The following is a 13,317-nucleotide window of genomic DNA, read 5'->3' as shown; positions in this document are numbered from 1 at the left end:
ACACTGTCAAACAAACCTCTGGACAGGTATAGAGCAGAGCCCAGTATCAACACAGAGGAATGTCCACTACAGTGGTGGTCCACACACACAGGTGCCCATGGTGAGCTAGCCCCTATTGCACAAAGGTACTTTGCTACACCAGCCTCTACAGTACCATGTGAGAGACTGTTTTCATTGGCAGGCCACATTGTTCACAAGAAGAGGTCATGTATGTCATCTGAGAATGTGAACAAGCTAGTATGCCTGAGCAACTGGTTAAGAGAGAAGTAGTAGACTACTAAGGCTGTGAAAAGAGACTGTTCATTTGTTTCTGTAACGCCAGGCACAATATGTTAATTGAAGAACTAACTGTTTATTATTTGTATATTATGGATCCCCCTTACTGTGAAAACGGACTGTTCAGTTTTCAAATAACGCCAGGCATAATTTTATATTAATTTAAGGTCTACAGTAACTGTAAAACAGGACTGCTCAGGTTTTAGTTTGTCTCTGACGCCAAGCACAATTTTATGTTAATTTAAGGTGTGAAACGGGACCTGTAATGCCACACAGGCACTAAGAAAAGGGAATGTTCACTATTCTTAATAAAGTAAGAAAAAGAGATTTCTCAGACTAGTTTGTCATTTCTTTATTTCCAACACCACACATCTCCCCACCAAAATACAAAAATATTAGTATTTTAATCGTGATTAATCGTGATTAATCACAGAGTAGTACTGCGATTAATCGTTTGACAGCCCTAATATATATGTGTATATATATATATATATATATATATATATATATATATATGTATATATATCTATATATATATATATATGTATATATATATATACACACACACACACACACACACACACACACACATACATATTTCAACTCAACTATAAATATCTAGTTCAGCTTAACAAGTAATAACATTGCATGATATATGTTGAAAAAAAGTAAAGATGTTGGGTGTGTGCACACAATTGATATAAATTTTGCAGATAGCACAAAGAGGACTGGCTCTGTCTCCATAAAAACAGTAGCTGATGATCATAGTAATGACATAATAATGTAGCCTTCTGCTGTCTAAAACAGACAAAAAAAAAAAGTTACAATGGTGTGTGACGCCACACAAAGACGAAGAAAGGTTTAGCAGCGTCCCATGGGGACACTGACATATTGCAATCTAAATAAAAATAAATATAAATATTTAAAAAATAATAATAAATACATTAATAAATATAAATAAATCATATCCTTCTTTCTTAGGTAATTATTATGTGTTACAAGTTGGGTTAACCATAATTTAAACAACATTAAAAATAATGATAATTATAAAATGAATCTACTTTAAGGCAGATTTATCTTTCTGCATTGTTTACACCAAATCTTCCATTTTTTCTGAAACAAACAGAAGTATATGACTGGGGCACCCACTAGCTCACCTGGTAGAGCAGGTGCCCCATATACAAGGGCTGTGTTGCCGCAGTGGCTGCGAGCTCGATTCCAACCAACGGCCCCTTGCTGCATGTCATCCCCCCACTCTCCCCCTCCATCACACTATAGCTGTCTCATCAAATAAAGGCAAAAAGCCCCCAAAATATCTTGAAAAGAACCTTACGTATATGGATAATTATTATGTGGAATGATGTTATGGGACCTTCCAGGGTGTTTGTTTGATAATCAATTTTTTTAAGTTTATTTTTTTGGGCTTTTTGCCTTTAATGTTCAGGATAGAGTGAAATGGGGGAGAGAGAGCAAGCGGGGGTGACATGCAGCAAATGGTTGCAAGCCAGAGTCGAACCTGCAACCGCTGCGGTGAGGCATCGCCATTGTACATGGGGCGCTGGCACTATCCACTGCGCTACCGACGCCCCTGTTTGATAATCAATTTAACAATCTTTCTTCCCTGGTTGGCATTATGTAGTGTGCGTGATATTATGATGGTAATGAGGGCTTCATCTCCTAAGAAGAACAAGCTACTCATGTTTGTTCTTGATGTATGAGTAATTGTCAGATTGGAGGTCTGATCTGTTGAGCAGCGAGTGGTGTAGTTGGTAAGCTACCGTCACCCATATAAATTTACATAAAATTAATCTTGTTCTTGATCTTGACATCATATCCTCTAATAGGAGCCCAGCGCTGTTTGCTGTGTAGTGGAGGTGCATGTGTAGGTATGTGTGTAGGTGTGTGTGTGGCTGCAGCTGTGGTGCTGTCCACAGCACTGACAGGAAGCAGAAGCAGAGGACCTTGACAAAAATACAGACAAACAAACAGAACATGTTACTTTGTATGGTTCCTGCTTGCTTTCAGTGGTTGTACACAGAACTTTTGACTGTCTCAGAGAGAGATTCAAGCCTCAAACAGCTCTCTCCCTGCTGATTTAGACAGATAACCAGAAGTTCAAGAGCCTATTATCTTGCTGAGCCGACTGAGTATGTGCTTGTGCATAATAATAAAATAGAATCCTGCTGGCATGCCACTGTACAGTTCTATGTTTTACAGGGGTCCATGTCATTGGTTCGACAGCCCATTGGTTCAACATCCCATTAGTCCGACTGTCCGCGGTGCTGAACGGCTCGCGGCGGGCGTGTGGTGCGCCGCGACCGGCTTGAGGCGGAGCAGGCTCACGGCTTATGTGTTTGTCACTTTCTTTTTCATTTTAACCCACACCATGATCTTTTCCCAACCCTAACCAAGTGGTTTTTGTGCCTAAATCTAACCAGACCTTAACCACAGGGCATCATGATGATTTCGGAATGGACTTCAGAACAATGAGTTTAATATGGTCGGAACAATGGGATGTCGAACCAATGGGCTGTCGAACCAATGGGCAGTTCCTGTTTTACAGTGGCCATAACTAATTAGTTAAATTGAGCATTGCGTTAGTTCAGGCAGGACACGATGTCAAGCTCAGCTGATAGATTACATGATTCCTTTCTATACAACGAATCTCATTCAGAGTGCCCTTTTTTAACTGCTCTGGACTGCCTAGTGTTGCTGCTTCCTCTGCAAGCCGCTTTGCAAGCTCCCACACATGAGTACAACCAGGCTGTCGGTGTACGCACTTCAACTTACCCTGCTGCCTGTCATGTTGAGGGGCTGTCCACAATGAGGAGCCACCATCCCGGCCTCCAGGAGTGTTACTTCAAAATAATATTAGTCTATGGCAGCAGTCGCAGCTTAGCAGGAAGACCTTTCTCACTGCTTTTGGAACCTTAGAGTCCAACCGCCATCTGCAGATGTCTCCATCTGGTCCCAGGGAAGCACCAAATTAGCAAACAGCTCCAACAAATTCACTGCAGTTATAGTTATGGCTGCCACTCCTGCAACCTATTGAGCCCGAGTCCCAGCCTCGGCAGCCAGCTCTGTGGTTCAGAACGATAATCCCATCTGTCAGCCTAATCTTCCATTCAGTCATTGCTCACCAAAATTAACTCCAAAATCAAAGCCCCTGAATCCGGTTCAGCAGCCGCAGTTCGTCCATTTTTCCCATGTAGCCGGGCTGTCCTCTTCCACCACCCTGGGTGCATGCATGGCTGTCATCTGCGATGCTGACTGATGTCACTACACTGAGCTTTGATGGCATCACATTCCCGCAGAGGACGCTGGGAAGAACAGTCCCCGTCTCTATCAAGGTTCCACTCTTTGCTCCTGCAGCTGCTATTTCCAACATCATGAAAAGCCAAATCCTAGCAGGTAATGGTTGGGTGGCAGTAGCTCAGTCCATAGGGACCTGAGTATAGGAACCGGATTGTCTCCGGCTCAAGTCTCTGTCCTGACCAAATATGGAGCATGGAATGGTAGCTGGAGAGGTGCCAGTTCACCTCCTGGGTACTGCCAAGGTGCCCTTGTGCAAGGGACCAAACCCCTAACTGCTCGGGGCGCCTGTCCAGGGCAGCCCCCTTGCTCTGACATCTCTCCATTTAATGCATGTATAGGTTCTCTTTGTGCATGTGTGTGTGTGTGTGTGTGTGTGTGTGTGTATTTCCGGCCTGTGTGTATGACAACAGAGTGAAAAAAAAAAATTGGATTTCCCCTTGGGGATTAATAAAGTATATACAAAAAAAGAAGGAAAAAATGAATGACTTGTTGACAGTCTTGTTTAAATCTCATGGTGCTCAGTGATAGGCTTATTGTGGATTGTGGAGAGATGTCCATGATGCCAAGGGATAGTGGCCCCCAGCTCTCCTAAACTGACTTTAGTTAATTTAATATGGAGTCTGGTGTATCACAGCTGTTATCTGTTAGTGTGTCTGTTCCATAGAGCTGATCTGGGTACTTATCTAGCCATAATTTCTGATCTGGCCATGACCAACAGAGGAACACTATGAATATAAATGGTGCCACATTATGTTATGTCCATTGACTGGACTGGTCAGTGTTCAAACTTGTTCTATAATCTTAAATGTATCCATGTTTGCAGCTGTTGAAAAAAATAAATAGATATATAAATAAATACATAAATTAAATTAAATAAAGAAATAGAATTAAATAAATGTAAAGCTGTCAACATCCCTGAGTAAGAAAAGCTTTAAAAAGCATCCTAACACTGTTTTATCAATTACGTAATAACTGGAGTGATACAAGGGTTCCTAGCTGGTTTGACATGGTTGACAAAGTGTTACTTGTTTGCAATAATTTACATTCTGCTTGAGGGAGCCCAAGATAGTGATGTATGCCTGGAAAAGAAGCTAAGAAGGCTTCATGATAGGTCCATTTGACAAATCACCCTTTTCAGCAACTTGTATTAATCCTATAGGTGTAGCTACCCATATTATTCTGGGAAAGCGCCAAATTATTTTTTTATCTGCTCCTCTTCATGACAAGCTCAAAGCATCATAGTCTTATCTCTTGGCACTGTTTTCATCTGCTGGTAGACTGTTCAATACAAACCAAATCAATGCATCTTTGCTCTCAACATACTTTTGCTAAATTGCTAAATTAGGCATTCTTCTTTCCAAAGAGAAAACATCAGGTTTAAGGTAATCAATTTCTACCCATCACCTTAGATATCAACCTGATGCAAGCAAAAATAAATAAATAAATAAATAAAATTTAAATTGCATCAGAGAGGTTGTAGGAAAGCACAAGGCAGTAGCAATATCTTAAATTGCATGCACATTATTCCCCAGGGTTTCTCCTTTATATCCAGGCCTCTCCAACTGTGCACTCCAATACCTATAATGCCATATTTATAGTATGCCAGAAAAAGATTGAGTATGTCACAATATATTTTTTTTTATTTAACCTTTATTTAACCAGGTAAAACCAATTGAGATCAAATCTCTTTTACAATGGTGACCTGGCCAAGAGGCGGAAGCATTACACGTCGAAGAGCAATAAATGAAAACAAACACACATACAGAACACAGTCACAGGAGAAGAGATAAAGAGGAAAAAGACTACCATCAACATGCAGGAAAAGCAGGAATGATCACATAGAAAGACAAGAACAATAAAAGACAGCAGCAGACGATCAAAGCAAACTAAACACCATGGCAGGAGCAAACAGTGGTCAAAAGCTCAGCAGTATTGTGCTTAAAGCTCTCCAAAGAGACTAGAGAGGCCAACTTGAGTCGCGTTTGGAGGTCATTCCATGACCAAGGGCCAAAATAGGACAGACTCCTACGACCAGCCTCAGTCCGTACTGAGGGTACGATGCAACGCAACCAGGTGCTGGATCTGAGGTTGTGGGAGTCTTGAGCCAGGACAAATTTCGTTTTAATGTACGCAGGCAAAGTGCCCAACAAGGCCTTATAAATCAAAATATACCAGTGCTGAATCCTGCGCATAGTGAGTGAGGACCAGCCCACTAGAGTGTACAATGCACAATGGTGAGTCCTAAAAGCAGAATTTGAAATGAATCTCAACGCAGCATGATACAGCGGGTCAAGTTTTGCCAAGACAGTTGGGCAAGCAAATCTGTACACTGTGTCACCATAGTCAAGCTGAGATAAAAATAAGCTCGCTACCAGCCGCTTGCGTGAGGGCAAAGAAAAACAGGATTTTAACCTATAAAGAAAACCAACAGTAAACTTAAGTTTCTTTGACAACAAATCAATGTGCTGCTTAAAGTTAAAATTCACGTCCAGCCAGATACCAAGATACTTGTACGTATCAACATACTCAATATTGGTACCATCAAGAGTTAAAATACACCTAGGAGGCTTGGAGAGTACAGTCTTATTTGGTACGAACAGCATAGCCTTTGTCTTGCTCCCATTCAAAAGCAATTTAAAGTCGATAAGCACATGCTGCAGTACAAGAAAATCAGACTGTAGATTAGAGATTGCAGCACCAAGGGTAGGAGCACAAGAATACAGGATCGTATCGTCCGCATACATGTGAAAAGATGAGTGCACTGATTGGGCACATAAGTTATTCACATATAACAAAAAAAGTAGCGGTCCCAAAATGGAACCTTGCGGTACCCCTTTATCCAAGGTGACTGGGTCAGAAACAGTGTCACCTAGCCTGACAAGTTGAGATCGATCAGAAAGGTAGCTCAGAAACCAGTTAATCACACTGGGGCTAAAACCAACATTCGACAAGGACTTCAGCAAGATATAATGGTCTACTGTGTCGAATGCCTTCGACAGGTCAATAAATAAGGCAACACAGAACCATTTCTTCTCAAGTGCAGACTTAATATCATCAACAACTTTCAAACAGGCAGTCACGGTGCTGTGCTTCGATCTGAAACCAGATTGCATGGGGTTAAGAATATTATGCTGTTCAATAAATGACTTCAATTGGTCAGCAACTAGCGATTCTAGGATTTTAGCTAGAGTACACAGATTTGAAATGGGACGATAATTGTTTAAGTCCACTGGGTCACCGACTTTCAATAAAGGAGAGACAAAGGCTTGTTTCCAAATATCAGGTACTGCCTGTCTACAAATCGAAAGATTTAAAATATCAGTGACTGGTTGAGCTAAAACCGGGGCTGCAAGTTTTAAAAAATAAGGGTCAGACCATCCGGCCCTGCAGCCTTTTTCGAGTCAAGAGACAGTAAGGCCTGCAATACTTTAGGGAACACAGCACCACAGCAAGTTACAATTGGGGTATCGTTCATCAAAAATATGGCTAGCTTTTTTGAAATGTACATTAAAAGCATTAGACATGTCCTTATTGTCAGAAACAAAGGAATCACTGACCCTCAGTTTTAGAGGAGGGCCAGCAACCCTCTTGTTCTGCAAAGCTTTGACCGTTTTCCAAAACTGATTGTTAAAAGAATCAGAGGTCAAAGTCAAGTAATAATCAGTTTTGGATTTTCTAATAAGTGCTGTACATTGATTTCTGAGGATGCGAAAGAGGAGCCAATCATTAGGAGAGTCTGTCTTTCTGGCAAGAGCCCACTGCCTGTTACGGGCAAGTATAGCATCCGCTAGCTCCCTTGAAAACTAAGGGTTTGTCCTGTTTTTTATCCTAATTTTCCTTAACGGGGCGTGCTTGTTAATTACCTTTAAAAGGTGAAAATGAAGGAATTGGGCAGCCTCATTAATCGTGGGAATCGCTGAAATTAGATGCCAGCTGACAGCAGCCAAGTCATGCAAAAAGGCTTGTTCTGAGAAATGTCTGAAACACCTCCGAAGAGCAACGATGCCCTTAGTTTTGGGCATCTTGGTGTTCCTAACACAAGCTATGGCACAGTGGTCACTTAGATCGTTAGAAAAAACACCAATTGCAGTAAATTTATGTGCTGCATTTGTCAGAAATAAATCCAACAGAGAGTCATTTCCAGTTTTCACAGAATTAATCCTGGTGGGACTGTCTATTAGTTGAGTTAAGTTCATATCATCACAAGTCGACCTAAAGCTGGCAGATTTCTCACTTAGCCAATCCCAATTTAGATCTCCACAAAGAAGCAACTCAGAAGAGGTCAGATTAGACAGCAGGTCTGTTAGACCAGAAATTGAGTCAACTGTTGCTGAAGGGGGCCTATAACAGCCTATAACCGTAAGTGGAACATTTGCAACAATTATCTGCACAGCAAGAAACTCAAATTGTTTAGGGATCGAGATTGAGTGGAGGACAGTCACTTGAAATTTATCTGACACATACATTAAAATACCCCCTCCCCTACCCTTGCGATCTGTTCTAAACACATTGAAGCCATCAATATGAATAACTTGATCAGGGACAGAGGGCTTCAACCAAGTTTCTGAAACAGTGACAATATCAGGTAATGCAGTACAGAACCATGTTTTGAGGATATCCATCTTTGGTACAAGACTCCTAGCATTAAAATGCAAAAAACCCAGTCCTTGCCTAGCGCTAAATTCATCTGGAGTAGATAAATGATGCAGCTCCAGGAGGGGTTCAGGACCAGGGTTTATGTTTACATTACCAGAAACCAACAACAATAACAGGATTAACAACCTGGAGAACGATTTACTAACATCAGCTTTGTTTTTGGAAGGGGCACTCCTAGAGACAGGGACATGCCAACCCCTAGCAACAAAGGAGTCAAGAATCAGAAGTGAGTAGGGAAGAGTACCTTTGCAGCCTGAAACAAGCACATTGTGGCAACATCCAAACGGCAAACTCACTCCAGCAGTTGTCCGGTCAGAGTAACCAAAAACGTCAGAGTACTCCCAAGAAGGCGGAAAATATTCAGTGTCATAATGGGTCCTGACCATAAAAGTCAAGACCAGGATGAGTGAAAATGAAGCTTTGGCCAACATGATTCACACCGTACAGTTGTAGGTAGAGACAGTGATCCAACCGATGTCTAGCAGGCTAACCGGCAGGTCCCGCTGAGATAGGTGGATCCAGCAGCGACACTCAGCTGGGATGGCAGCAGCTTCAACCGCTACAGAGCAGCCGTATCATCACCATTGGACCCACGGTGCCGGGAGCTGGCAGGACCAAATCAGGCAGAAATCCCAGCCCAGGAGAGAAACCACCGGGGAGGCCAGTCGGACGCCAGCAAACCTGCGGCGACAGTCCAGGTAGAGGCAGGTAGGCTCGGCGAGGAGGCAGCCAAGCAACACCATGCAATTCAGACGGCAGGGATTTCGCTAAAGGCGATAAAGCCAGGTAGTGCTGACAGAACTGTCAGCAATAGATATTTATAACGTCAAGAATAAAAAGCATAACAATAGTCCAGGGCGTGCAGTGGTAGTAGTTAAAAACACTCAGAAAGAGACAGACGAACGCCCCGACGTGCCGCCATCTTGGAAGGACGATGTAACATAATCGTGACATATAGTACGTGAAATGCAGTATGCCAAGAATACCATGATATTCTGCTACATCCAGTTGTATTTTACAATTATGCAAGTCAGCATGCTTTTCTGGCTTTCTGACCCACAATCCTTTGCACAGTGAAAGATTTGTCATATCAACTAGGCCACTGCAACAGTATGTACTTTTAAGGGCAGTTGCAATACATACTAAAAGTAAAAAGAAAAGTATGTCACTTGGAACACACCCAAATCTGTAGAGAAACTCCATGAGTGATGTGTGCTTGGATGCAGGCTGCAGATCTGAGCTCTGGTCTCCTCTGTGCCACAAATGGAACAACATTCCATCCTTTTACAATGAGAAACTAGCAATTTCATTCTGTAGGTATTTTGCCTGTCAGTATTTCCATCATATGTGCAATTAATATTAACTGTTTTGAATCCTGCAAAATGCAGCCATCTTCCATTAAGGGACTTGCTGCAGGTAGTAAATTCCCCAAACAAAAAAAAACAAAAAAAAAAAAAATGCACTATTCGGATCCACCTACCAACAGCCTGCTAGAAAATCTACTGACCTCTTGCTAATGGCTTAGAGAGGAAACCACAAGGCAATGATACTTGTCTCTTTCACTCTTCCACTTGTGCAAAGCAATTACATATTTAAGGAATAGGTGCTCTGATTCTTCAGACTCAGACTCAGAAAACTTTATTATCCATTCAATTTACATGAGATGGAAAATCTTCTTTGGTACTGGCAAAAAGACAAACACCTCACACAAAACAGTGACAGACAGACAACAAGTTCATAAATAAATAGCAGTATCAGTACTAATACACTGTACACACAGCCTTAAAAGGAGTGGGTTAAAAGTAATTAAAAGCATTTATGTATTAAAGCATATGTGTGTGTGTGTGTGTGTGTGTTGTTAGACTTACTATTAACCAGGAATGTTTTTCACACTGCTTTTATGGGTTTCTTAGAGGTGATAAGTTAACTACACACACTGAATCTGTCTCTCATTTGCAATCTAGTGGATATACACTTCTCAATGTAAACAATGTTGCGAACATTGCAGACACTCCTCTGCACGTATGTGTTAGCAAAAGCAAGTATATAATGAGGCTTATTGTCATATATAGCTTGTCTTTTGATTTAGAAATGAAAATCCACAAACAAAGATCCATTCCAATCTTAAATGACAAGGCAATTTTCAACAAAATCTAATAAGTTCATTGTTCAGTCTGAGTGAACGTGCAAAATTTGAAGAAATTCCCTCAAGGTGTTCTTGAGATATCGCATTCACAAGAATGGGACGTGCATACAGATGTACCGGGGGACAAAAAGACAGACTTAAGCATTGTCAAAAAGCAATTTTATCCCTAGCCTTATTATCATCTACAAAAGAAGTTACACTTTAATTGAATTTCAGCCATAGCTTATTCCTTATTTATCCATAATAATTAGCCTATTCTTAATTTCAACCATCAGTGTAAACACAAACCTAAAGCTAACCCAGGAGGATACTTTTTAAGAGGCAAGGACATCTATCTAGTCTAGTCTAGGATCTCTCTCTCTCTCTCTTTCTCTCTCTCTCTCTCTCTCTCTCTTTCTCTCTCTCTCCCTCACACACACACACACACACACACACACACACACACATACACACACACATACACACACAGAGGGTGCGATAGATTGGATAGTCACCTCCACGTGTTGTAGAAGAGCAGGGGGATGTTGAGGCCCACAGTCAGCCACTCTTGAGCACACAGGAACATGATGCAGAAGAGTCCATGGATGGAGTACTCAGGTAGCACCAACTACAAATAGACACAGAGGAGCAAAGAGACAGAAGCAGGTGAAAGATGATAATGAGTTAGAGAACAATGAAGTGAAGCTAAAGAACTTCAATGTCAACAAGCAGAGAGTCAGGCACCAAGACCAGAGCTTGTCTCATCCTCCCTCTACTCCTGTCTTATATTGCTGGTGTTGTGTGTTTATAAATGCACTTAATGCTTGAAAGACCTTTGCTCTAATATAAGGACTGCATGGATGAACAAACACTTAATGAATTTAAACTAGGGTGATTGATTAGCAGATGCCACATTATCATTTCAATGCCCATGGGTGAAAAAAAACAAAACATAACAAAGAAAAAAAAAATACCTCAAGTATCATCATTAGCATTCAAATCATTAGCCTAGCCTGTATTTAGCCACTGCAAATCTGTCTATCTGCAAGCATTCCAACTGGCTAAATGTCTCCATCTAGATTATGGAGAGCTTAGCTTCACAATCGGCAGCACACACTCAAGGCAGAGCTCCATCATTATCATAATAACTTGAGGCCTCCTTCAGCAACAAGGCCTCTGTTCTCCAAAAAGTTAAAGAACGTTAAAAGCAGCTTAGAGTTGTATAATGATCCATAACAAAAGTTGGAATTGCATACACTTGGCAAGCTAGGCTGCACAACTTGTTACATGAGTGGCCTCCATTTACAGCTAACACTTTGAAGAGAAAGCAACATAATAGAAAAGCATGTTGTTTTTATGCTGTGTTCACTACTGGATTTTTTTTTACCCTTGCCCGTAGGCTGTGGCATAAATTAATTGGTTTGTGGCCAATAGTACAACATTGAGCCATGCTCTACAGTTATGGTTATAACTATGGTTATAGCTCGACTAGACCAAATAATTGGACTACTGTCCTGGTTCCAGTATACAAGCACAGGAAGGGGATCGATTTATTGACTGTATGTATTCCAAGTCCGCTACTATAGGTGGCGATATGCCCCCTTTTCAGCTTGTTAGTACTGGACCTTTTTCTGTTTACCTCTTACATTACAGACCAAACATTTAACAAACAAGTTAGCTATGGTTAGCTAGTGGCAAACTGGTACCACGGTGCACAACTTTACAGCCCTGTGCATTTCATACATGCTGTATGCTTTACTTTTTCTTCTCTTCTTCTGTTACACCTTTAATGCTATTCGACTTCTGGGTCAAAGTCCTGGGCGGACACTGTGGAGCATGTGCAGAGCACCTAAGCCAATTTGAATCCGACTTAGTGATGGCCTCATGAAGCCTCATGAGGCATTTTCTTTATTTTCTGAGCCCACTAGATTGCGCTCTTGGGTTAAAGAGAGAGGCTCAAAGAATGACAATTCAGTGTGTTTTAAACCTTTTGTTGAACTCAAAGCGCCATCTGACTGACTGTATACATGCAAGAGTGATTTAACTCCCAATTTGTCGGTGAAGATTCTCAGTAATCCAGGTCACGGGGGATGTCAGAGGAGACTGTCTACCCTTCTTAGACTGTGCAGTATATGTTGAAGAGGACAGAAGCCTTAAGATTGAGGTGTACAGAAAACCTACCAGGGCTCAACAATAAGGATTGCCCGGGGCAAGTAAAACTCAAGGTCGGGCATGTAAACTAACAACTCACTTGCCCGATCGGGCAAGTTGCTAAAAATAGTAAATGTTAATAACTAATTGATAAAATAAATGTATTTTAAAACGTGCTCTTCTGCTCTGATGCAGCGGTCTCTCTGCCTGAAGTCACAGGCACAGCTGTGTAACAATGTCCTGCCCACAGCCCCCATTGGTATTATTTTGCGCGACGGACGCTTCATATAATAACATAACAATATACTATTTATGGTGTTATGCCATCGTGTCATTTCTGTCTCTACATGGTCACGTGTTAACAATTCTCCTCTGCTCTCTGTATCGCGCACGGCGGAGTTCCACCACACACATAGGTGATCACACTAGAGCGGCTCGGGCTGCATTTTCCTGACCAAACCTGACCCCGAGCCCGGTGCAGTTTGTCAGCTGACAAAGTTATTGTTATGGACAGTCTTTAAATAACCACCAACAGACTGCTGTTACGCACAGACAAACACGCTGCTCGCACAGCAGCGTAGCATGGCACTCGTGCTGAGCTTGTGTTGCGTTCAGGCGTTGTCACGTAAATAACAACTTCCAACACTTAAATAGGTCATAGCACAAAACAGCAGCATGTCAAGTGACTTTTTACTTTACTATATTCAATAAAATTGTATGTTCCTAAATCTTGAGACACCTCATATGTAAGCTTGACAGACATTTCACCTGCTCATCACTGTGCACACATGTAC

At 41.5% G+C, this 13,317-nt stretch overlaps 1 protein-coding gene across 7 annotated transcripts in view; it reads right to left on the bottom strand.

Moving 5' to 3' along the window:
• Positions 1–13,317, bottom strand: part of cnih3 (cornichon family AMPA receptor auxiliary protein 3) — a 304,251-nt gene that overhangs the window by 65,128 nt on the left and 225,806 nt on the right. For 5 of the 7 annotated variants that reach the window (XR_007570846.1, XR_007570845.1, XM_050058885.1 and 2 more), the window contains one exon: positions 10,889–11,000. Coding sequence is in view for 5 of the 7 variants with exons in the window: in XM_050058885.1 (XP_049914842.1) it covers positions 10,889–11,000 (112 nt within the window). In the remaining 2 variants the exon portion in view is untranslated. Of the gene's footprint in view, positions 1–10,887; positions 11,001–13,317 lie in introns of all 7 variants that reach the window. The other 2 variants (XM_050058886.1, XM_050058882.1) reach the window with 1 other exon arrangement.

The sequence above is a fragment of the Epinephelus moara genome, chromosome 12, assembly GCF_006386435.1.
Source record: "Epinephelus moara isolate mb chromosome 12, YSFRI_EMoa_1.0, whole genome shotgun sequence".
NCBI lineage: Eukaryota > Metazoa > Chordata > Actinopteri > Perciformes > Serranidae > Epinephelus > Epinephelus moara.
This window is presented reverse-complemented; position numbering and strand designations above follow the sequence as displayed.